The sequence below is a fragment of the Micromys minutus genome (assembly GCF_963924665.1).
Source record: "Micromys minutus genome assembly, contig: SCAFFOLD_248, whole genome shotgun sequence".
NCBI classification, from domain to species: domain Eukaryota; kingdom Metazoa; phylum Chordata; class Mammalia; order Rodentia; family Muridae; genus Micromys; species Micromys minutus.
The window spans coordinates 68,397-94,720 of NW_027667204.1; the positions used below are offsets into that span (position 1 = coordinate 68,397).

Here is a 26,324-nt window from a genome sequence, read left to right on the forward strand (position 1 = left end):
ACCTCTAGTCCTACATTATTTTTTTCAGTATGGACTCCTTTGTATCCGACGTCTTGCACTTAGTATAAATTCGCCAAAGAAAAACCAGTATTCCCAGCCTAGTTTGAATTTCTACAGTTAGAACTACTGCGAGGTGTATATATTACAAATGGGTCCAAACTGTGTTTTCAAATATTACCTAACTTTTCTGACTGTGCGTGTGTGTTTGTATGTAAAACACAGAGGCCAGTCTCAGAAGTCATTCCTTTGATGTTGTCCACTGTGAGTTTTAAGACCACATCTGTCACTGGGTCCTGGGGTTTACCATTTAGCCTAAGCTTTCTGGCCTGTCTCTGACCTCCATGGAGTTAGAATTATAAGTATACACTTTGCCTGCGTTTTTACATGGATGCTGGGGTTTGAACTCAGGTCTCTATGCTTGCCAAACAAATCTCTTCACTGACTATGCTATCCTCGAACTTTTGTCAGAATTTTTAAAAGGCTTTTTATTTATATGTATATATGTATGTTTTTAATGTATGAGTGCTCTATCTGCATGTACACCTGTATGCCAGAAGAGGTCATCCAATCTCATTTTAGGTGGTTGTGAGCCACCATGCGGTCACTTAGAGTTGAACTTAGCAACTCTGGAAGAGTAGGCAGTGCTCTTAACCACTGAGCCATCTCTCCAGCCCCCTGTCAGAATTTCTAACTTTTGCTGGTTGAGTAGGAATGAAATCACATTTCATTGTGGTTTTAATTGTCATTCCTGATGGCTATGGGATTTATTATCCTCTCATATTTTTATTGGCTACTCATCTTAAACTCACAGCAATCCTCCTACCTCAGCCTCTCAAGAGCTGGCATGAGCCACCACACTCAGCCTTCCTTGCAGTATTTTTAAAGAAGGGTTCTTTATATGTTATTCATATAATTACATTCATTGGAGCTCTTCCAGTCCTGTATGGTGTGCCTGTGTCTTCTCCACACTCATTCTAGGGATGGAGCCAAGGCCACGCACATGTAACTGATCAAGCTACATCCTTAACCTTTACTTTCCTCACTCGTGTAGATGTACTTTTCTACTGTATTTAAGGTCTTGAAGACATTCTGCATTATTGGTGAAAGTTTCACAGTTTATCTTTCACAGTTAAGTCTCTTATCTACCTAAAATGTTTTTGTATGTGATATGATGGATAGATCTAATTTTGCCATATAAATATCCATTTGTCCTAGCTATATTTTTAAAAATTTCTTTTCTCACTGAAAAGCAGCCACTTCTTTTATATGTATAGATATGTATTTATCAAGTACCCAAATATGCCTTGATCTGTTTCTGGGTATTCTATATTATAAAAATTAGGATGGTGTGGTACCATGTACTCCAATAGTTGGAAGGCTGAAGCTGAAAGATCACATGGGTCTAAGAGTTTGAGGTCATGCTGGGCAATGGAGCTATTTCACCTCAAAAATAAATGAATAGGTAGCTAAGTAAACCTGGGGAGATGGCTCAGTTTGTAAAGTACCCACAGCATCAGATGGGGGCCATAGTTTAGATCCCTCACACCCATGTTAAGGCATGGCAGTGTTTATCTATAATCCCAGAGTTGAGAGAGGCGTAGTAGATAGGATCCTAGCTGCTAGCTGCCCATCCAGTCTAACCAATCTAGTTTCAGTTTCAGGGAAACACCCTTTCTCAAAAATAAGGTGGAAAGCAATAGAGGGAGACACCTAACAACCTCACACATATGCATAGGTGGACCATGTACACAAATAAAACATTTAAATAAATTATTAAATATCAAATATTCTTGTATACATGGGCCAGAGATATGACTCAGTTTATTGAATTGGCTACTCTTTCAGAGTACCCAGGTTCGATTCCCAGTGCCCACATGGCAGCTCACAGCCATCCATAACAACAGTACGAGGGTATTGAACACTCCCTTCTGCCTACTGTGCACTACATGGACACAGACACAGATGCAGGCAAAGCATCCTTCCATACAAAATTAAATTAAGAATATTAAATCTATATAGTATTTCCATACTTACTTGTGGCTTCAGTATTTCCAGTATTTTCCTTGTAGAAGTTTTATATATCTTTTGTTGTAGTCCTATGTGATTTTCTGTGAGGCTGAGGCATGAATTCAGAGCCTTGTGCATGCTTGGCAAGTGCTATACCACTAAAGCAATCCTTGGGTTTTGCTGCTCTTTTTTTTTTTTTTTTTTTTTTTTTTTTTTTTTTTTTTTTTTTTTTTTAAACAGTCTTAGCTAAGTACAGCAGGGCTACATAGCAAGCTCTAGTCCATCTTTGTTATTAAACAAAAGGGTACTAGAAGGGATGGAGAGATGGCTCAGTGGTTAAGGGCACTGACTGCCCTTCCAGAGGTCCTGAGTTCAATTCCCAGCAACCACATGGTCGCTCACAACCATCTGTAATGGGATCTAATGCCCTCTTCTGGTGTGTCTGAAGACAGCTACAGTGTACTCATATAAAATATGTAAATAAATTTTTTAATAAAAGAGGGTACCAGATCACATTATAAATATATGATTATGATTCTTGTACACATTATTATAAAAAAAAAAAAGATTTGGTTAACCTTCAATGGACAGAGAGATTGGATAACGTGTTTATTCTTTAGGAATTTCATGCAATGTATTTTTATCATATTCTTTCACCTTCCTTAACACCTTCCAGATACTCCTCTACCCAATCAGTTTCATGTGTTCTCAGCCCCACTCTTCCCTCAGCAAGTCCAGTTTGTATTGTCTGACTGTTCCTCTCTGTGAGGCCTGCTCTGGAATGGAATCAGTATGTCTGGTGTCACACCATAAAAGAAAATTGACATTCCTGTCAGAAATCAAATACCAGTAGCTCCCCAGGCATGGGTAGGACTTTGCACTCACCTCTTGTCCATGCTGAGATTCTGTTTATATTGTGGTTATACAGGTGTTATTCATACTTTTACAAGTGCAATGAGTTCATATGTACATCTTCCCTTTTCCCTTAATGTCATCCACTATCTGTGGTTCTTAGCAGCTTTCCATCCCCCTTGTCCCCATCCTCATTCTTGTAGATCCATGAGGGGTGAGTTGTGGTACAGATGATCATTATGGCTGAGTATTATTCCACAGTCTCTTGTTCTCTGCATGTTGACAGTTGGAGCTCTGCTCTGTTTAATCACCATCTACTGCCAGAAGAAACTTCTAATTAGGGTTGAAAGAGATGCTGATGTACATATGTATGGGTAATAGTCATTAGGAGCGTTTTAAGCTAAAACTGGATACCCCCTTTTAAAAATTCTCTTGATTTGTATATTTTTACTATCATTTTTTTAAACCCATGATTCCTTTTCTTTTTGCTGTTCCATTAGATCATTATTGCACTCAGAGTGATTGCCCCAATTGGGAATGAGTGCCCACCACCTGCTGTTAGCTCTTCCTTAGCACTATTGTGGAGATGCACCTGTTTCCGTTCTCTCCCTGTTGTCTTTGCCAAGTTACCACCATCCTGCACATCTGGACATAGTGGTCTGACTGACCATTAAATTATACTACATTCCAAATACTACACTATATCAACTCTTTAAATGCCACTTCATTTGTGATGCCTGTTGCCAAATAGAAATTCAAAGAGCTTGTCCCACTTATAGGATGAACTCTAAATACTGCCACCTTGTCTTTCAGGCCCTTTGTCCCCAAACCCTCACCTAGCTCCTCTGCTATAGATTCCCAACACACACTATCCACTCACGCTATGTGGCCCCCACAACATTATTTGGTTTCTGCTGGGTTCCCTAACAATCAAGCTTTCTCCGTCATTGCCTTTTAAAAATGATTTCCCAAGATTTTTGTTTTTTTGTTTTTTGTTTTTTTTTTGCGGGGGGGGGGGGGTCTTAAAGTCTGTGGTTCCAGGATACTGTGTTTTTACTCTCTGGATCCTGTGCAGATATTAAAATATTTTAAGCTCAGCAACTTATGTTGTCATCCATACATACCATTATCCAAATAGTTGCCCCCTTTCCTGTTTCTCCCCATACCTGATCTATTTCCTCTCTCCATCCCTTCTCCTACCCAGTTCCCTCCCTCCATCTGCTTTTCATGACTTTTTTTTGCTGAGCTTAAAATATTTTAATATTTGTACATAGTGTCACCAATTTCATCATATTAATCCTCACATACTATAGGTTTCTTCTATAATGTACAGAATGTCAAACATATTCCAACATTAACCTCATACATGATGTAACTAATGAAAACAATCAAACTAATAGGATGAAAAATTATCACTGTCAACGATTCACGGTCACACAAAAAGAGAATTCCTTTAATGTGTCCTCATTGCTGATTCCTATGACTTTTTTATTCCACCTTCTATGGGATAGTCAAGATTTCTCACTTGAGACTTCCTTCTTGTTTAGCTTCTTTGGGTCTGTGTAGGGTAGCGTGAGTATCTTGTATTGTAAGGTTAATATCTACTTATCAGCAAGTACATGCATGTCCTTTTGGGTCTGCTTTTCTTAACTCAGGATAATATTTTGTAGTTCCATCCACTTGCCCACAAAATTCATGATGTCCTCATTTTTTAATAACTGAGTAGTATTCTGTTGTTTAAATTAACCTCATTTTCTGCATCCATTCTGCATTCTTTGGTTGAGGGACATCTGAATTACTTCTAGTTTGGGGCTATTATGAATAATGCTGCTATGAATATAGTAGAACATTTTTAAAGTAAAAATAAATTGTCTTTTAAAATTTATGTGTATATGTGTATGTCCTTGAGTATGTATATATGAGGACAGGTTCCTACAGAGACAAGAGGAGAGCTTAGGCATCTGTGAGCTGTCTTACTTGAGTGCTGGGGACTGAACTTTTGACCTCTGCAAATCAGAATGTGTTCCAAACCTTTGAGTCATCTCTCTAGCTCCAAAACAAATATTTGTTTTAATCCCCAGAGTTCTCAGGGACTAAACCACCAACCAAAGACTATACATGGAGGGACCCATGGCTCCAGGTGCATATGCAGCAGAGGATAGCATTTTCTGGCATCAATGGGAGGGGAGGCCCTTGGTCCTGTGGAGGCTTGATGACCCAGTGTAGGGGAATGCTACAGCTGTGAAGAGGGAGTGGGTAGGTGGGGGGGGAGCATCCCCATAGAAGCAGGGGGGATGGGATAGGGGGATTTCTGGAGAGGATACTGAGACTGGAATAGCATTTAAAATGTAAATGAATAACATGATTAATAAAGAAAATTATGAATGAAGGGAGAATGAGTATATATGGGCTGGTATGTGTGAGGCCTGTGATGTACTTTGGGTGTGTACCTTGATTATCCTCTTTGCTTGCTTGCTTTTCAACAGAATCTCTCATGAAACCCGAAGCCCATTGATTCAACTAGGCTAGCCAGCCTGTGAACTTCAGGGATTGACTCTCTCCTCTTGCTGAGGTTCCTGACATTTTTTTCCTTGATCTCCTGAATCCAGATTTCTATCATTTCAGTAGCTATCCCTTCTCTAGTAACTTAAAAGCAAAACCAACCATTTCTTTAATCATTCATAGCTCCTCCTTGAAGGTTAAGTAATTGTCTTCAGATAAAGGATTTCATTCTCAGATATCTGACTTAGCAAATACCTAGATTATCTAAGATACTCCACCCATTTAACAAGAATTAACTTGTATATGGCTCTCAACAGATGACATTTTATTTCTTCTTTTTACTTGGTATAAATTGTTTTATTTCTATCTTTAATACTAGTCCCAAAAAGACTGATACCCATTAGCATAGTTTAAATGTAACAAAGAAACAAACTGTCTTTAAGAAAAAAATGAATTTTTAAGTGGGTGTCACCATAATTACCAGTGAACTGGCTGCATGGTTGCCTTGTCTCCTTGAAGTCTGGCTATCATTAGAACTAACAAGACCAAGTCCATGAGGCCTGCAGGGAACTCAATGGCTGTGACATCCAAGGGGAAGGCACATACCACACATCACAATGATGAGGGTTAATGCTTTTACCCTCTGATTCCATGTAAAAAACTTATTCCTCTCATTCAAACTAACTGAAGTCAACCAGTTAAGTCAGAATGAAGAATAAAACTATTCTCTTTTCACATAAAGGAGGGACACTCGTTCAGCTCCATTGAAAGTGAGTTCTGTGCGAAATCCCTGCTTCAGAACAGTAAACTGAAAGTCATTTATTGCTAACAGAGCTCCAGTGGTCCCTTTCCCACCTCAAAGATGTGTCACACAAAAAGGCTATTGGTTTGGCTTGAAGCCCTCTGAGGAAGTAGTGTGAAGGTGAAGGCAGGCTGGCATTCAAGGTCCACCCTTTACGAGCCATCCTGTGCCTGGTGTCCCCAGGGGCAATTTGCCATCTTCACTGTCTCCAAGATCACCAGGGGCACCCAAACATAGAGAGTGGAGCAGATTGTTATGTGGTCCCACTGGGAGGAAGAGGCACCACACTTAACTGATCAAAACCTACTGAGCAGTCAAAAGTCCAGAGGATCAAAGCTCAACTGGCCAGAAGAGCGTCTTTGGAAATACCTATCTATTAAAGGGGTGTGGGAAAGCCAGGGCAGTCGTAGGTTGAGTAGGGCAATACCTCTGATACATGGACAACAGTGACTTGGGCAAGAGCATGTAAGTGAACAGCTGATAAGGCCATCATTCCTGCTACCACCTCCTGGTATCTATGCTTGGGCAGACATTAGGCAGTGGGAACTGAAAAACTGAGAAGGTTATTGTAGACAACACGGGACACATCTTAGCAGAAAGGAAAGGACACTCAAACACTAGCTTGTCCTATTAGCCTTGGATGCTCTGTGCCAGGCAAAGAACTTTGGAGCATGGGAAGGTTCCTGAGAATAGTTGGTGAATAGAGATGGGGTAGGATGGGCACTGCTTCCATAGGCAGCACTGGGCTGAGGACACTAGCAGTGCTACATCTTCCAGATTGCTGAATGGATGAAGAACGGACTTTATTGCACTTTCTCATTCTTAGGAAACAGGGTTGCCCTGCAGAGTCTGTTGATTTGCAGAAAACACTGCACATCAATAAGTTTCAGGCATAATCACAGGTCACCTCTGCTCTCATGGGAAGGAAAAGTAAGTCCACCAGCTAGTCTTTTTCATGGGCAGTTTATGTACTGGTGTCCTTGGGCTAGATAAACTGTCTGGCCAGGTCACTGTTTGGCAGGCAGAATAGCTAACTGGCAGGTGCCTTGGGAAGGTTCTGCACCCATAAGAGCTGGGGCAAACTTTCCCAACAGGGAAACATCTTGGCCAACATGTAAGCTCCATAAAGCGGCTGGAGCCATGATGCTCAAGTCCAATACGCCTGACTCCATTTTTCCTACTCTGGGTTCAGACCACCCAGAGAGGCGGAGATGCTGATCTGATCTGGGAGCATCCCTGGATCGTGCTCCATAGCATCAAGCTGGAGATAACAAAAGGATGTAAGGGGTTGGGGAAAAAAAGACCAGTTTACATCAGACATTGATTTTGAAAGTCTTTTTGAGCTCAGAAAACTGGAGGTAGATACCATGCAGAAAAACCAGTTCTGTTCATTGGTCCATCTTGAGCAGCCGTGAATATTTCATATATATATGGAGAGGTACTGTTTATTGTTGGATCTTTTTCCTGCAAGTTTGGCAAGTGCTAGCATTCTTAAGGGAATCACGGAGGCACTGGCTACAGAAGACGTGGCCACATTCTGTAGAAACCATGAGACGCCCTTTCTGTACAATCTTAGAGTATCCATCCATGCAGATTAGACAACTGACGGTACCCGAGGGCCTAGGTCCAGTAACTCCTTCATCCTTGGTGCTTGAAGGAGTATGGGTAGTCACATACACATCTTTGTCTCTAGACAGCACCTCATCATCACTGCTAACCACACAGCTGTCAGCATGGTCTGCACAACCTTCTCCCATTTCTCCTTGGCCTTCTTTCTTCAACAATCAAAACAGAGTCATTGTGAGTCAGGTCCACAACCACAGGCTATAAAGATTCACAGGTGAGGTCCACGATTTCCTCTCCAACAGTTTCAACAAGCTCTATAGATTTGGATTCTGCTTCCAAAGAAATCTAGGGGGTTGAAGTTGTTTCCCGAGTTCGCTTCTGGGTTTGTGTAGAATTTACAGTTCCACCACGCCACTTTCTCTGAGGATTTCTTGTTCTTACTGTGCTCTCAGGCTTTAATCCACAGGACAGGAAGTGATCTACACCAAGGTTTATGTTGTGGTAGAATGTTCTCGATCTCTCATACCCACTGAAGACTCTTCTTGTGGTTTACAATTTGGAGCCAACTAGATACTCAGTATTTCTAAATTCTACGCCAGCAGCTCAAGCAAGTGGAGACCAGCTCAAGCAAGACTCCTGATATTTTATTTCTTATCATAGTGCATTATTTAAGGAAAGGATTGCTCCTGTTTTATGACAAAGGAAAAGTTGAAATATGTTGCTAAGTGACTGAGGCCACCAGGGACTCTTCTCACTTTCTCTCTTTTGAGTGGTTACCTCTGTAAGGGTTTTTGCTTGTGTGGTTGTTTTAAAACCACAGATACCTCAGGCTGGCTTTGAACTTGTTATATACCCAAAGGTTACTTTAAAATCTTATTCTTCTGCTGCTACCTTCTTCTAGTGCTGAGATTACAGGTATGTGCCACCATCAGGATTTAGCAACCCTGAATATAGAATCCAGGGCTTCCTGCAGTACCTGCTTGACAGGTATTCTACTAACTGAACTACATCCCAATCCCCTGTGTAAGTTCTAAAATCTATCTTGGTAACATATTATTTCATTCCTTCTTGACTGAACACCATAATATACTATTATTTAAGGTTTTACCAAAACTTATTAGCCAGTCTACCTGCCTTATATTCATATATAGTTTTCCTCTCATGTTAATCAGGATTTCTCAGCTATGATAATAATGACAATTAGAATAGAATAACTTTGGAGGTATGTCTTATAATAGCAGCCTTAGTGTTCTTAGATGCAAGAAGTATATGCAAGGCTCTCACGTCAAGTTGTGACAATCTCCAGATACTGCCAACTGTCCAGTAACAGAAAGATTGCTACTTTATGTTTCTCCTACACAGGCTTTTCCCTACAGTGGAGGTGCCCTTCTCTCTCAGCAGCAATGACTATTGTAATGTGCCTCTGTGGTAGCTTTAAAGTTGTATTTCTGTTTTTACTGTTAAAAACTTATTCTTTATAATATATATTTTTCCATAATGAATAAGAACTCAGTAGTACTGGGTAATAGCCTCAACTTTCTTATTGCTTAGTCTGTTTTCAATCTTACAGAGTTTTAAAAGAACTCTTCAGCACATAATTTTACCTGGGAAGTTTTTGTTTTGCTTCTTTTCTAACCATCCTTAACCCAAACATTTAAAAAAGATTATTTATTTTATGTGTTTGGCTGTTTTGTCTGCATGTATGTATGTGAACATGCATATGACCAGTGTTCATGCAGACCAGAAGACTGTCCAGTCTCTTGGAACTAGAGTTACAGACAATTGTGAGCCACAGTGTGGGTGCTGAGAACCAAACCCAAGTCCTGCAAGAGCAATAGTGCTCTTAACTTGGACCACCTTTGCCAAGAACTTACCATTTTAATGTCTTCTTGTTTCATTTTTCAAGACAGGTTTTTTTTTTCCTGTGTAGTTCTGCCTATCCTGGAACTCAGAGACCCCTCTGCCTCTGCCTCCCAAGTGTGCGTTGGTGCCACAGGCTTCTTTTGAATGTCTTAATGACAGAAAATTATATGGAAAGCAGAGGGCTAATCTGGGGCTTAGTACCTGTTCTGATAACAGACTTCCTGAGTGAAGTAAAGTGCTCTGCAAACTGCTACATTTTCCAAATTGCAATAAAAAGAGAACAAAGGGATCAATTGCTTAAAAATACTGTCTGTGATATAGATGAGGGGCACTTAAACATGTATATATAGATTATAAAGAAGGAATTAGTGGGAAAAATGAAATGAAGGTCTATGAATGGGAAAATACATAAAAGCATCTGAGACTAACAGAGGTAAAGGACAGAGCCATATTACTACCTCTTAATAATGTTTGGAGATCAAATCTCAACGTGAATTAGAAAAAGATAAAAACATTTAAGCCAAAGTAGCATATATTTAACATTTAATTTTCTTTTCTTTATAGCAGCTCATATAATTCTTAGCACAAAGCAATAGAACAGATATATTTGCCTTATTTTTACAGAGGAAGTAATCTATGCGCCTATGACATTGACAGAACAAGGATTGGAAATGTAGGTCTCCATGACACCAAAGCCCCTGGACTCAAGCAGTATCCCATAAAGCCTTTGTACTGTAGCTGTAAGAGCGGGATAAGTCAAATACTTTAGAGAGACCTCAAAGATTTTGACCATGTTTGAATTAATTAGTAAAGTCCAACTCAGGATGCTGAGGTGGACAGATTGCCATGAGTGAAGAACAGCCTGGGCTGCAGAACGAGGCTCTATTTCAAATTAAAAGTAGATAATAAAGTAATGCAACAATAAGTATGGTATTCTAATGTGGTTTGAAAAGCATAAGATTTGGCTGAAATTCTGAAGTGGAATCTCATGCTTACCACTTACTTTTGTATGTAGGCGGTCATTTGACCCCTGTACTGCTTTCCTTACCTGTGGAAAGAGAGTGGTGGTGAAAATAATGATAATGAGGTTACTAGAATACTTATAGACCAGTGCTAGTTTAATAATGGATACAAAAGTTACTAACTATATGATTGTTATCTATGAGAAAGTATAATGGGCTCAAGGGCACAAACCTAACATTTGAACCTTTGTCCTTTGAACTTTAATTAAGCATCACTCAGCAAAATGAATAGAATTAAGACATTACCTTAGTATTGATGGCAATATTTCTATGAGGTCTTTGTTTTTCTTTACCAGAAAAAATGTTGATATTTCTTAGCTGTTTTCCAAAACAAGTTTTTGAATTTTGTTTCCTGCTTATTAGGTATTAATATTAATCAAGGCCTTCTGTGCTTGGAAAATGTAATCAGTGCTCTTGGAGATGACAAAAAGGGGAACTTTGTACCCTACAGAGATTCCAAGCTGACTTGACTGCTTCAAGGTGAGCCTAAAACACCTCTAAAATAAGGAGTGGCTTGGAATGATAGTGTTGAGAAAGCAAAGGTGAAACAGGCAACAAACTCACGGACTGTCACGTCTACTACAAGTTGATAAGTAGGCAATCAGCTCTCAGATGATGGAAATGGCTTACCAGATGGCTCTAAGAGCCAAGAAACCTGGACTTAGGACTTTGAACCTGAAAGTGAAGTTGCTTATTGTTTCCTTAATTGACAATATGCTAAGAAGAATTCTTTGGAGAATTAAAATCTACATGGGGGGGCATCCTAGGAATATTTAATCTCAATAGATAACTTACCTGAGTTGGACCTGGTTGTTTTAAACCTGATTAACTGATGAACTCATAGTTTCTCTTGAGTATAATGATATTTAAAATAAGATTATTAAATCTATGTCATTTTACACAGCAGAAATTTTACTATTTTTATATAAAAACAAATTTTTAAAATGACCCAACATTCATGAGTATATTGCAGCACAAATTGCAATCAGTGAGCTATAAGAACAAAAAAAAAAAGATGAAATTAGGAGGGGATATAGGATGGTTATGGGAGGAGTAGGGTGAAAACAATATATATATATATATATATATATATATATATATATGTATATATATATATATATATATATATATATATATATATATATAGTGTGTGTGTGTGTGTGTGTGTGTGTGTCGGTGTGTGTGAGATTCTCAAGCAATACTTAGAATTATTTTAAAAATTAAAGCCAAGTAGTCCCAAAAAATAAAATCAAGATCAAACCAAAAGCATTACTATAAATTTTTCTTTCATCTTTGAATTTAATCAATCCAAATAGCAGCCTTTGTTTGCATCCCGTTTGTTTAATTTCATTTGCTTTCATTATCCTTTTTTTTGCAGATTCTCTAGGAGGCAACAGCCATACTCTTATGATAGCCTGTGTGAGTCCTGCTGATTCCAATCTAGAGGAAACATTAAATACCCTTCGCTATGCTGACAGAGCAAGAAAAATCAAAAACAAACCTATTATCAATATTGATCCCCAGGCAGCTGAAATAAATCATCTTAAACAGCAGGTATAAGATTTTATAGGAAAGTTGTAAGTATGTGGATGGAATGATAGAGTGTCTATTTTTTTGTTCTATCTGTACTTTTAAGATAAATCCTAATACTGTATTTGCTATCCATTTAAAAGATTGGGGGTACCATCAGGGATTTTACTGATAAAAGTAAAGGGTAGAAGATGAAGTAAGAAACCCTTACAGGAGCCAAATCCTGACGTGCCTTAATATGTTCTGTTAAAGATCTTGGAACTGGAAAGTACTGAGAACTACAGATTTTAAGTAAGAGAATAGCATGATTAAAGTGTGGTTGAGGGAAATCTGTTTTCTATGCACTTGTACAGAAAAACACATGAAAGGAGGCCATAACTAAAAAGAAGTGAGTAAGCCAGGCTTTGTATTACCCTGGTGAGAACTGTGCCCTGAATTAAAAACAGTAACAATAAAGAAGGAAAGGTAGCACCTTAGAAGACAATGAGCAAGAGGAAAGTAGAGTTTGGGGAAGTTGCTTAGTTGTGGAGTAAATGTAGAAGAAGGTCTAGTAGAAGGAGCCCAGTTTGATCTTCAAGTTTCTTACTTGGGTTAGTGAATAAACGTCATGTTGTCCAAGGAATGCAAATGGAAACCCAGAGTTGCACATAAAAGCACAAATGATATATTTAGTTTGGGCCATTGGGGAAACGTGAGTGGAAAGAACACATATCCAGGTGGCTCGAATGACTCATTACCAGAGCCTGTTACTAACTGATCGAACAACTTTTGCTCCCCCTGCTATCCTCAATCCTGCCACCCTACTCCCCGAAGCAGGTGACTCTACTCCTGTGCACCGATGTGCTGATGTCCTGGCCAAGGAGACTGGAATGAGAAAGGACCTGACTGATCAACCTTGGCCAGGCGTACCTAGCTGGTATACGGATGGCAGCAGCTTTGTTGTGGAAGGAAAAAGAAGAGCAGAAGCAGCGGTGGTAGATGGGAAGCAGGTACTATGGGCCAGCAGTCTCCCAGAGGGGACGTCTGCCCAAAAAGCTGAACTTTTGGCACTAATTCAAGCTCTACGCCTGGCAGAAGGTAAAGCTATCAACATCTATACTGACAGCCGCTATGCCTTTGCCACTGCCCACATTCATGGGGCCATCTATAGGCAGAGGGGCCTGCTCACATCGGCAGGGAGAGACATTAAAAACAAAGAAGAAATCCTGGCTCCTCTAGAAGCCATACACCTACCCAAGAAATTGGCCATTGTCCATTGCTTAGGACATCAAAAGGGGACTGATCCAGTTACACGGGGAAACCAGATGGCAGATCAGACAGCCAAACAAGCCGCCCATGGAACCGCGGTGCTAATAGAAGAAACCAGAGGTTATCCACCAGAGCCCCCTGAGCTCCCACACAAAGACTGTGCCCTGACTGAAGATGGGCAAATTGTCTTACCGGCTAAAGAAGGGCAAGACTATGTAAAAAGATTACATCAACTAACTCACCTCGGAACTGAAAAACTTAAACGCCTAATTAAAAGTTCCAAATACTATGTTCAAGACCTACATACCATAACAAAACAGGTAGTGGAGACATGTCAAGCCTGTTCTTTGACCAATGCCACCCGACCGTTCAAGGAACCTGGAAAGAGAATGAGGGGAGATCGACCGAGAGTTTATTGGGAAATAGACTTTACCAAAATTAAGCTGTGAAAGTATGGTAATAAATATCTTCTAGTTTTTATAGACACTTTTTCAGGATGGGTGGAAGCCTTTCCCACAAGATCTGAAACTGCTCAGGTGGTGACCAAGAAGATACTAGAAGAAATTCTGCCCAGGTTCAGGATTCCCAAAGTAATCGGGTCGGACAACGGCCCAGCTTCTGTTGCCCAGGTAAGTCAGGAGTTGGCTGCCCAGCTGTGGATTAATTGGAAATTACATTGTGCTTACAGACCCCAGAGCTCAGGACAGGTAGAAAAAATGAATAGAACTCTAAAAGAGACCCTTACTAAATTAGCTATTGAGACCGGCGGCAAAGACTGGGTGACCCTCCTCCCCTTTGCGATTCTTAGAGTCCGAAACTCGCCAGGGCGTTTCGGCCTTACCCCTTATGAAATCCTACATGGGGGACCGCCCCCCTTAACGGAGTCGTGCGGAATATTGGATCCTAGCACTATCTCCTCCTCCTCCTCTGTACTATTTGCCCACTTAAAGGCCTTAAAAGTTATTAAAACACAGATCTGGAGTCGAATCAAAGAAGCCTACGCTCCAGGAACCACTGCGGTGTCCCACGGGTTCCAGGTAGGAGACTCAGTCCTCGTCAGACGACATCGCGCTGGCATGCTTGAGCCCCGGTGGAAGGGACCCTACCTGGTGCTGTTGACTACCCCCTCGGCAGTTAAGGTCGACGGAATTGCTGCTTGGGTCCATGCCTCCCATGTAAAGAAGACACCCACTCAAGGCAGAGATAACCATGAAGACAATTGGACAGTGGCAGCTGGTGACAATCCTCTTAAGCTGTGCCTTCGTCGTAGCCCCAACCTTGGGTAATAACCCCCATGCCCCTCAAAAATTAACCTGGGAAGTGCTAAATGAAGAGGGCGACGTCGTGTGGTCAACAACCGCAGTGCACCCCCCTTGGACTTGGTGGCCTGATCTTGCACCCGATGTCTGTAAGTTAGCAGCCAGCTCTATGGCCTGGGATCTTTCCAGTTATACCAATTTAGAAAAGCCACCCCCAGAAGAACAGTGTGTCCCTCATGGCATAGGGAGCACATTGGGGTGTTCAGGACAGTTTTTCCGAGCCAACCTTCAGGCAGCAAACTTCTATGTCTGCCCCGGACAGGGACACACTAGAGAAATGAAGAGATGGTGTGGAGGGGCCTCAGACTATTTTTGTAGTAAATGGAGATGTGAGACCACAGGAGAAGCCTACTGGAACCCTTCCTCCACTTGGGATCTAATTATAGTTAAAAAGGGTCGTAGGCCAGGGGAGCCAGAGAAAGGGGAAAGAGATCCATCCAAATACCCGGCTTATAGGACCGGGTGTGCCTCTGAAAGCTCGGGTAGCCCTCAGGGACCGTGCAAAGACAGTTATTGTAACCCTCTAAATATCAGCTTCACCCCACAGGGAAAACAAGATCATCAGTGGGTAAGAGGAAACTGTTGGGGATGGAGAGTCTATACTGGCAGAGGGGACCCTGGATTAGTTTTTGTTATTAAGATAAAGATAGAGAGTCTGCCCACAAAACCCATAGGCCCCAATTCGCTGCTTGATAACCCTGTACCCAGGCCTGAGAGACCTCCTCGTCTCACTCTGTCACCAAAGGAGGACTTGTATCCACTTTTGACCACACCCTCCTATCTCCCTATGAGAACTGAGGACCGCCTGTTCAATCTGCTTGATAGTGCATTTGTTGTTTTAAACCTCACTAACCCTGCTGCTACTCAGTCCTGCTGTCTGTGTTTTGCTTCCAATCCCCCTTACTACGAAGAAATAGCTCAGCTACGAAGCTATAAATGTGACTCCTGACCACTCACTCTGTCCCTGGGGAAGCAAAGGAAAGCTGACCCTGTCTGCAGTATCAGGAACTGGGCTATGCATAGGAAGAGTACCTACCAGACACCAGCCCCTCTGTAATGTAACTATCTCCAACCTGACAGCAGGCCCAGATAAATACCTAATACCTCCTCCCGATACTTGGTGGGCTTGTGGCACCGGCCTGACCCCCTGCCTGCATACTTCACTATTTAACAGTACTAAAGACTTTTGTGTTTTAGTCCAACTGGTGCCCAGGGTCATTTATCATGATGATACCTCGTTTATAGATGAATTTGACCACCATACTCGATACAAGAGAGAACCTATAACTTTGACCTTAGCTGTCTTGTTAGGACTTGGAGTGGCAGCAGAAATTGGAACAGGGGCAGCTGCCCTCATCCAACAACCTTGCTACTATAATGAACTCAGAGCAGCTATGGACGCAGACCTGGGAGCATTAGAACAGTCCATAACCAAACTAGAAGAGTCATTGACTTCATTATCAGAGGTAGTGCTACAGAACAGGAGGGGATTAGATCTGCTTTTTCTAAAGGAAGGAGGGCTCTGTGCTGCCCTAACAGAAGAATGTTGCTTTTACATAGATCATTCTGGTGTCATAAAAGATTCTATGGCAAAGCTTAAAGAAAGACTAGAAAACAGAAAAAAAGAAAGAGAAACATACCAAAGATGGTATGAAAATTGGTTTAACCGGTCACCCTGGTTCTCTACATTAGTCTCAGCTTTGGTCTTTGGTCCGGCCTTTACTCATTTTAATGCTAATCCTAACCTTTGGGCCAAGCATCCTCAATAGATTGGTGACTTTTATAAAAAAAAGGGTGAGTGCAGTACAGTTAATGGTCCTAAGACAACAATACCAGATATTACAAGAAGCTGAGGGATCGCTCTAAGATTAGAGCTTTTTACAAAAAGAAAAATGGGGGAATGAAGAGTAAAAGGTTGTCAAAGGACACTGATTCCTTGCCCTAGGGATTTTCTCTGCAGGAAATTGCTCCCAGGAAATCCCACCTAGGAAATCCCACTTTCTTGAGATTTGAGTTCCCAAAATACCACAGAAGGTCCAGATGACCTCTGTGGAATGTTTCAACGCCCTAGGTGTGCCCCGACTGTACTGATAAAAAAATGTATGATTCTTCCCCTTTGAATGCCCGCTTTGAATTTCCTCATTCCCCCTGTCCTCCCCCTCCTTTGTGATTTTTGCCTTTATAAGCCCGTTACAAGTTCAGGCCGGGGTCGAACTCCTCTACCCCTGCGTGGTGTATGAGTCTCGACCCCAGCATGCTGGCCTGAGATCTCACTCTGTTTCACTTTCAATAAACTTCCTCGTGCGATTGCAGCAAGTCTGGTCTGGGTGCCTCACTGGGTGCGCGCCTCTCCTGAGATTTGAGTGAGGGTCTCCCTTCGGAGGTCTTTCAGTGCCAGTGTGGCCACTGTGTAGAAAGCAAGGAAAGAGTATTACAGTGTGGAGTTAAAGCAAAGCTGATATCAGATTAATGATTTGTGAACTGTGTAGAAAATTATTTTAAGGTAACACTGAAAGTTGACATTGCTAAAAGATAGCTTGGCTACTGTATGGAGCAGATTAAAGCTGTACATGAATGTGTGGATCCCATTGCAGAAGGCCCCATAATTCAAGTGGGAGGTACTGGGGACTTGAACTTAGGATGATAGAAGTGGTGATAGGAAAAGGTAATGAGCAAATTAGGGTTTGGACATATAGAAATAGATATTCACTGACCTGGAAAAATACCAGATATGAGGATAGTAGGCAATGAAATGAAAAATTAGGCCAATTGTAAGGTTTGAATTGAAAAAAGATAACAGTTAAGATAGACTTAGAAGGCACAAATTTGTATATGGTAATTGAAAGAGTAGATGAAAGTTGAGAATATAAGGAAATAGTATATAGATGATGAAGATCTTCGGGAGACTTGGCCATTTATGGGATGAGTGAAACAAGATGAACCAAGAGACAGCAATCAGAAACATTGAAGAAAAATTAGAAAGTATATATAGTATTCAAGGTTTCAGAGGCAATGAATAAAATTACCCTATTGCTAATTGTGGTGAATTCATTACAAAGAGATAAGTAGCATTTTGCTGGTTGGGGTTGACAGTCTTTAACTATGTATTCTGGTCTGGCTTAGAGCTCAGGAACTCACTGTGAAGCTAGGGTTGGCCTCGAATTTTTAATCCCCCTTAGATGTATGTACATGCCTGGTGATGAGTAGCTTTTAATTGGCAACTCGCTGATTATTTTCATTGTTTCTCTCAGGTCCAGCAGCTGCAGGTCTTGTTGCTACAAGCCCATGGAGGCACTTTGCCTGGGAATATAAAGTAAGTCATAGATGAATTTTAAAGATGTATTTTTTATGGGCTATTCTGTCTGGTAGCTGTTTTCCTCTGATAGCCTATGCTTTCTCAGGCCACTTGATGTTCGGGAAGTGATCTTGCTGACCTTGTTGATTTCTTAGGACTTAGGGAGTTATCCTTTTAGTAGCCCAGTGTAATGGAAAGAGTATGGATTCCAGACTCAGAAATGTATTAATTAGAATGTTCCTGTATCGAAGAGCTATCTCTGCCATATACTTATTTGACTGCTTAGTTATATGCATAGATACATGAATATTTCTTTTATTCTTAGGGTAACATCCAACATTATCATTTGGTTTATTTAATTGTCTATATAGAGCTTCTTCAGATTGAGTCTTATTTTCTTTAACAAGTGTGTGAAGATTTTCACAAGATATTACAAATGATTCTCCCTGCACCCAGTCAGAAATTAATCATTTCTCCAAAGAAATGCATTGGAAAATTCATTGGAAAATGCATTGGAAAATGGTGTTTAGAAACCAAGATCTGTGGTTTCTCTAACTCTGCTCACTGTTATTGAGGTGTCATTGCCGCTGGACCTTGTTGGTGGGTAGAAATTTCGGTATGTGTAATAGCCTACACATTTATTCAGTTACATTTTTTGGATCTGCTTTATATATATATATTTAAAAAAACAGTTTTCTACTGATAATTCCTGGTTTTATTCCAATGGGATTTATTGTATTTTTACATCTTAAATTTGATTGTACCCTGAATATGCCTAAGTGATTTTTAAGTGCAGAAAGGATAAATATGTGACTAAATTGACCTCAACTCCTCCTATTTCTTCCAATTCCACTGAGCTATATAGATAGATGTTCCTAGTAAAAGATTTATAGCACATCTTAAGCCCAGCAGGGAATACTGTCTTCAGCCATTCACTGGGATCAATATCTCTCTCATCCACATTACTGGGAGCAGTGATCTAGACTCCTCCCTTCCCACACCAATGAAATGGTATATGCCTCTGAAACTTAACTGTTTCTAGGTTGAATTCACCAAGAGAGCCCAAGTGCTAGATTCTGAATCCACTGCCCCAAATAGGCTGGCTATCCTGATTGCTACATACACCTCATGCACCTGTGTGTTACACAGAGAGCTCAGGCCCCAAATAAGGAAAATGGGAGCTTAGGTAGCATACCACAGAAAAGGAGATATTTATTATTTCTTCCCCCATCAGTAAAAACTTTTTTATTTTTTGCAATCTGCCTATCTATGTACTCAATTCTGATATATACATAAAGCAGTGCCAGAAACTATATTAGTTAAGGATAAACTAAAGCACTATAACACATGAAAGCAATTTGGGAAGGAGTTCCTTTGCTTTATAATTCTACACTGTAGTTCATCATTGAAGGAAGTCAGTTTATAAACTATTCAACAGGAACCTGGAGAAAGGAGCTGATACAGAGGCCATGAAGGGTGTTGCTTACTGGCTTGCTCGACATGGCATTCTTGCCTGCTTTCTTACAGAACTCAGGACACCCACCAAGGGATTGTAGCACCTACACTGGGCTGGACCCTTCCACATTGATCAGGACAAAAAATGCCCTACAGGCTTGCCCACAGTTCATTGATATTTTATGTATTTACATTTTAAATGTTATCTCCTTTCCTCTCTCACCCCTTCCCCCACCCTATCCCCTTGCTTCTATGAGGATGCTCCCACTCCCACCCACCCACTCCACATCATTGCCTTGGCATTCCCCTAAACTGGGAAAATGAGCCCTCACTGGACCAAGGGCTTCTCTTCCTATTGATGCCAGACAGTGCCATGCTCTGCTACATATGCAACTGGAACCATGGGTCTCTCCATGTGTGCTCATTGGTTGGTAGTTAAGTCTCTAGGAGCACTGGGGAGGAGCTAAAAACATCCAGTGGAAAAAAGACAGCCTATTCAACAAATGGTGCTGGTCCAACTAACTGGCAGTCAGCGTGCAGAAGAATGCAAATTGACTCATTCTTTTTTTTTTTTTTTTTTTTTTTGTCTTCAAAACAAGATTTATTTTTTTTTAACATGAAAATACATGGAAAATACATTGGTCTCTTATCTGTTACAAATAAGACTCAAATTATTAATCATAACAAGAAGTTTCTTGAGATATTTCCATCTACACAAAAGACTAACAGCTTATTATTTTTTTTAAAGATTTTAAACATTTGTTGCTTAAAATTATACATTTTTGTCAGTACTGTTTTTTCAGACATTAAAATAAATTTTACATAAAACCATGTGAATATGTTTTTTAGTCAGTACTTGATTTTTTTCAAGGGCTTGACAGTATGCATTGAAAACGTACTAGTTGCAATAAGCGTAAAGTACATGCAAAACAAAACGCAACATGGAAATAGTCAAAGTCTTCTTGTTTTGTGAATATATGTATAGTTTTTGTTTTCTTTATTTCTTGGACTTCATACAGTCTGTGAGTTGTTTCTGGGGGAGTGCAAGCCTCTGGGGTTAGCATCCCACTATCAGTGACTGCATATTATGTCTGTTCTTTTGTGACTGGGTTATCTCACTCAGGATGATCTTCTCTAGATGCAGCCATTTTCTTAAGAATTTGGTTAAGTCATTGTTTCTGGTGGCTGAGTAGTATTCCATTGTGTATATGTACCACAATTTTTGTATCCATTCGTCTTCTGAAGGACATCTGGGTTCCTTCCAGCTTCTGGCTATTATAAATAGAGCCGCTATGAACATTGTGGTGCATATATCTTTGTTGTGTATTAAAGTGTCTCTGAGGTATATGCCCAGAAGTGGAATAGCTGGGTCTTCATGTAGTACTATATCCAATTTTCTGAGGTATCGCCAGACAGATTTCCAGAGTGGTTGTATTAGCTTGCAACCCCACCAACAGTGAAGAAGTGTTCCTATTTCTCCACAGCCTCGCCAGCATCTGCTGTCATCTGAGTTTTGGATCTTGGCCAATCTGACTGGTGTGAGGTGGAATCTTAGGGTTGTTTTGATTTGCATTTCCCTGATGGCTAAGGATGTCGAGCACTTCCTCAGATGTTTCTCGGCCATTCGGTGTTCCTCAACTGAAAATGATTTGTTTAGCTCTGTACCCCATTTTTTAATAGGGTTATTTGATTCTCTGGTGTCTAGCTTTTTGAGTTCCTTGTACACCTTGGATATTAGGCCTCTATCTGATGTGGTGTTGGTAAAGATCTTTTCCCATTCTGTTGGTTGCCGTTTTGTTTTCTTGACGATGTCTTTAGCCTTACAGAAACTTTGCAATCTCATTAAGTCCCATTTGTTAATCTTTGACCTTAGAGCTTGAGCCATTGGTGTTTTGTTCAGGAAATTTTCTCCTGTGCCTATGTGTTCTAAGGTTTTCCCTACTTTCTCATCTAATAGTTTCAGTGTATCTGGTTTAATGTGGAGATCTTTAATCCACTTACACTTGAGCTTTGTACAAGGAGATAAGAACGGGTCTATTTTCATTCTTTTGCATGTTGAGTGCCAGTTGGACCAGCACCATTTGTTGAATAGGCTGTCCTTTTTCCATTGAATGTTTACTGCACCTTTGTCAAAAATCAGGTGACCATGTACATGAGGGCTCATTTCTGGATCTTCTATTTTATTCCATTGATCCACTTGCCTATTTCTGTACCAGTACCATGCAGTTTTCAGCACAATTGCCTTGTAATATAGCGTGAGGTCAGGGATAGTGATTCCCGCAGATGTTTTTTTGTTGTTGAGGATGGATTTCGCTATTCTAGGTCTTTTGTTATTCCATATGAAATTGCACATTGATCTTTCCAATTCCATGAAGAACTGGGTTGGAATTTTGATGGGGATTGCATTGAATCTGTAGATTGCTTTTGGTAGGATGGCCATTTTTAAGATGTTGATCTTTCCAATCCATGAGCATGGGAGATCTTTCCATTTTCTGAGATCCTCTTCTATTTCTTTCTTTAGAGGTTTGAAGTTCTTGTCATACAGGTCCTTTACTTCCTTAGTTAGAGTCACACCAAGGTATTTCATAGTTTTTGTAACTACTGTGAAGGGTACCTTTTCCCTAATTTCTTTCTCCACATGTTTGTCCTTTGAGTATAGGAAGGCTACTGATTTGTTTGAGTTAATTTTGTATCCGGCCACTTTGCTGAACTTGTTTATCAGCTGTAGGAGTTTTCTGGTGGAATTTTTGGGGTCACTCAAGTACACTATCATGTCATCGGCAAAGAGTGATGTTTTTATCTCTTCCTTTCCGATTTGTATCCCCTTGATCTCCTTTTGCTGTCTAATTGCTCCAGCCAGGACTTCCAGTACTATGTTGAATAGGTAGGGAGAGAGTGGGCAGCCTTGTCGAGTCCCTGATTTTAGTGGGATTGCTTCAAGTTTCTCGCCATTAAGTTTGATGTTGGCTGTTAGTTTGCTGTATATTGCTTTTATTATGTTTAAATATGGGCCTTGGATTCCTGTTCTTTCCAGGACTTTTAACATGAAGGGGTGTTGGATTTTGTCGAATGCTTTCTCAGCATCTAGTGAGATGACCATGTGATTTTGGTCTTTAAGTTTGTTTATATGGTGGATTACATTGATGGATTTCCTTATGTTAAACCATCCCTGCATCCCAGGGATGAAGACTACTTGGTCATGATGAATGATGGTTTTGATGTGTTCTTGAATTCGGTTTGCAAGGATTTTTTTGAGTATTTTTGCATCAAAGTTCATAAGTGAGATTGGTCTGAAGTTCTCTTTCCTTGTAGGGTCTTTGTGTGGCTTAGGTACGAGGGTTATTGTAGCCTCAAAAAATGAGTTGGGTAATATTCCATCTGATTCTATCTTTTGGAATAGCTTGGCGAATATTGGTGTTATATCCCCAATAAATGTCTGATAAAATTCTGCACTGAACCCGTCTGGACCTGGGCTTTTTTTGGTGTGGAGGCTTTTGATGACTTCTTCTATTTCTTTAGGTGTTATAGGGTTATTTAGATGGTTTACTTGGTCCTGGTTCAACTTTGGGACCTTGTATCTGTCTAGGAATTCATCCATTTCCTCCAGATTTTCCAATTTTGTGGAGTATAAGTTTTTGTAGTAGGATCTGATGATTTCTTGAATTTCCTTTGTTTCAGTTGTTATGTCACCACTTTCCTTTCTGATTTTGTTAATTTGGATACTCTCTCTTTGCCCTTTAGTTAGTCTGGCTAGGGGTTTATCAATCTTGTTGATTTTCTCAAAGAACCAACTCTTTGTTTTGTTGATTTTTTCAATGGTTTTTTTTTTGTTTCTATTTGGTCTATTTCTGCCCTAATTTTGATTATTTCTTGCCGTCTACTCTTTTTGGGTATATCTGCTTCCTTTTGTTCTATTGCTTTTAGCTGTGCTGTCAGGTTGCTGATGTGAGCTCTCTCCAGTTTCTTCTTGGAAGCACTTAGGGCAATGAGTTTTCCTCTCAATACTGCTTTCATTGCATCCCATAGGTTTGGGTATGTTGTGTTTTCGTTTTCGTTGAATTCTAGAAAATCCTTAATTTCTTTCTTTATTTCTTCTTTGACCCTGCTATCCTTTAACAGAGTGTTGTTTAGTTTCCATGTGTATGTGGGAATTTTGTTGTCTTTGTTGTTGTTAAAGACCAGCCGTAGACCATGGTGATCTGAAAGGATGCATGGGAGTATTTCAATCTTCTTATATTGATGAAGGCTCGTTCTGTGTCCAATTATGTGGTCAATCTTCGAGAAGGTGCCATGGGGTGGTGAGAAGAAGGTGTATTCTTTTACTTTAGGATAGTATGTTCTGTATATATCTATTAATTCTAGTTGGTTCAAAGTCTCTGCTAGTTTTGCAGTGTCCTTGTTCAGTTTCTGTTTCCCTGATCTGTCCATTGGTGAGAGTGGGGTGTTAAAGTCTCCCACTATTATTGTGTGGGGTGAAATGTATTTTTTGAGCTTTAGTAGAGTTTCTTTTATGAATGTGGGTGATTTTTTATTTGGAGCATATATGTTAAGGATTGAGAGTTCCTCCTGACAGATTTCCCCGGTAATGAGTAAAAAGTGTCCTTCTTTATCTTTTTTGATAACTTTTGGTTGGAAATTTACTTTATTCGATATTAGAATAGCCACTCCAGCTTGCTTCTTGGAGCTGTTTGCTTGGAAGTTTTTTTTCCCACCCTTTTACTCTGAGATAGTGTCTGTCTCTGTCTCTGAGATGAGTTTCCTGTATGCAGCAAAAGGCTGGATTTTGTTTATGTATCCAGTCTGATAGTCTATGTCTCTTTATTGGGGAGTTGAGACCATTTATGTTAATAGATATCAAGGAATAATTGTTTCTGTTTCCTGCCATTTTTGCTTTTTTGGGTTGAGTTGTGTCTGTGTTTTTTTCTTTACTTTTCTTGTTTAGGAGTTTTCTTGTTTTTACTAGGCTGTATTTTCCCTCCTTGTATTGGGTTTTCCACCTATAATTCGTTGTAGTTCTGGGTTTGTGGTCAGATATTGTGTGAATTTTGATTTGTCTTGAAATATCTTTGTCTCTCCATCGATGGTGATTGATAGTTTTGCTGGGTATAGCAGCTTGGGCTGGCACTTGTGCTCTCTTAAGGAGTGCATGATGTCTGTCCAGGCTCTTCTAGCTTTCATAGTCTCTGTTGAGAAATCGGGTGTGAGTCTGATTGGTCTGCCTTTATATGTTACCTGACCTTTTTCCCTTACTGCTTTTAGTATTCTTTCTTTACTTTGGGCACTTGATGTTTTTACTATTATGTGTCGGGAGGTATTTCTTTTCTGGTCCAACCTATTTGGAGTTCTGAAGGCTTCTTTTATGCTCGTGGTCATCTCATTCTTGAGGGTAGGGAAGTTTTCTTCTATGATTTTGTTGAAGATATTTACTGTGCCTCTTAGTTGATACTCTTCTCCCTCTTCTATTCCTATTATCCTTAGGTTCGGTCTTCTCATTGTGTCTTGTATTTCCTGGACATTTTGGGTTAGGAGCTTTTTGTTTTTTGCATCTTCTCTGGCTGTTTTGTCTATGTTTGCAATGTTGTCTTCTGCCCCCGAGATTCTCTCCTCGATCTCTTGTAATCTGTTGGAAATGCTTGCTTCTGTGACTCCTGATTTCTTTTTTTGGTGTTCTGACTCTAGGGTTATCTCTTTTAGCGCTTTCTTTATTGTGTCAATTTCTGTTTTAATTTCCCTCTTCCATTCCTTTATTTCTTTGGTTCTGTTTTCTTCTCGTTCTTTGAGTTCTTTGAGTGTTTTTCTTGTTTCTTCTTTAAAAGCTTCTGAATCTTTTTGCTTTTCCTCCCTTTCTTGTTTAAGTAACTCTATCAGCGTCTTGAGGCATGTTTTCAGGTCTGTGTCTTCTTTCTCTGGAGTGTTTGGAATTCCTATGTTTGCTACTATCGGAGAGCTGGGTTCTGGTGTTGCTAGATTGTCTTGGTTTCCTTGGGATATACTCTTTCTCTTTCCTCTTGCCATTTTGTTGTCAGTGATATGTTCTTGCCTTTCCCTTGTATCTGGTCTGTGTCCCTGGTACACTTTCCGTGTGCACTCCTCAGAGATCTCTCTACTCCCCAGCAGCCCAGGTTCCAGGTGGCAGCTGTGACAGGCTCTGCTCTGCGTCCTGAAGTCACCCCCGGGTGGGAACAGACGTTCCTAAGATCTGTTCCTGGTCACAGATGCTCAGCCTCTCCGAGCCACCTTTCCGGCTGGCTGTTGGGCCAGGCCCTGCTCTGTGTCCTGAAGTCGTCTCCGGGTAGGAACAGAAGTTCCTAAGATCTGTTCCCGGTCACTGGATCGGGGAGGACAGGGCAGGTCAGAGCAGGGGGTGCCCTTTCCGTGTGCACTCTGCAGAGATCCCTCTGCTCCCCCGCAGCCTAGGTCTTCCACTCACCAGTTGCTCAGCCTGTACGAGCCGCCTTTCTGGCTGGTGGTTGGGCCAGGCTCTGCTCTGCATCCTGAAGTCCTCTCCGGGTGGGAACAGAAGTTCCTAAGATCTGTTCCCAGTCACAGTTGCTTAGCCTGTACGAGCCGCCTTTCCGGCTGGTGGTTGGGCCAGGCTCTGCTCTTCATTTCTTGAAGCTAATACGCATTTCTAATTTTGTAAATTTTTGCTGAAATAGCTAAACTGAACTGTTTGAAGAAGAGATCATGAAATATCGGACATGTTCTGACCATTAAGTTTATTATATTAAAACATTTATAGGATATATATATATATATATATATATATATATATATATATATGTAATTATACATAAATATTTATGTTTTCTAGCAAACTGGTGATGCAGATCTGTAATCTTGTATTCCCAGAAATTAATAAT

At 40.4% G+C, this 26,324-nt stretch overlaps 1 protein-coding gene and 1 pseudogene across 2 annotated transcripts in view; one reads left to right on the forward strand and one right to left on the reverse strand.

The window, feature by feature from the left end:
- LOC308416188 (chromosome-associated kinesin KIF4-like) overlaps window positions 1-26,324 on the forward strand; it is a gene marked incomplete at its 5' end in the record, with an annotated part of 95,600 nt that overhangs the window by 38,527 nt on the left and 30,749 nt on the right. The window contains 4 exon segments of the mRNA XM_080942612.1: window positions 10,978-11,081; window positions 11,085-11,094; window positions 11,993-12,168; window positions 17,963-18,024. Coding sequence (XP_080798738.1) covers window positions 10,978-11,081; window positions 11,085-11,094; window positions 11,993-12,168; window positions 17,963-18,024 — 352 coding nt within the window.
- LOC308416189 (E3 ubiquitin-protein ligase RNF4-like) lies at window positions 7,584-9,627 on the reverse strand (annotated as a pseudogene). The gene is made up of 2 exons: window positions 9,604-9,627; window positions 7,584-8,074 (listed from the first exon to the last, which is right to left on the reverse strand). The product of its transcript is annotated as an E3 ubiquitin-protein ligase RNF4-like (transcript).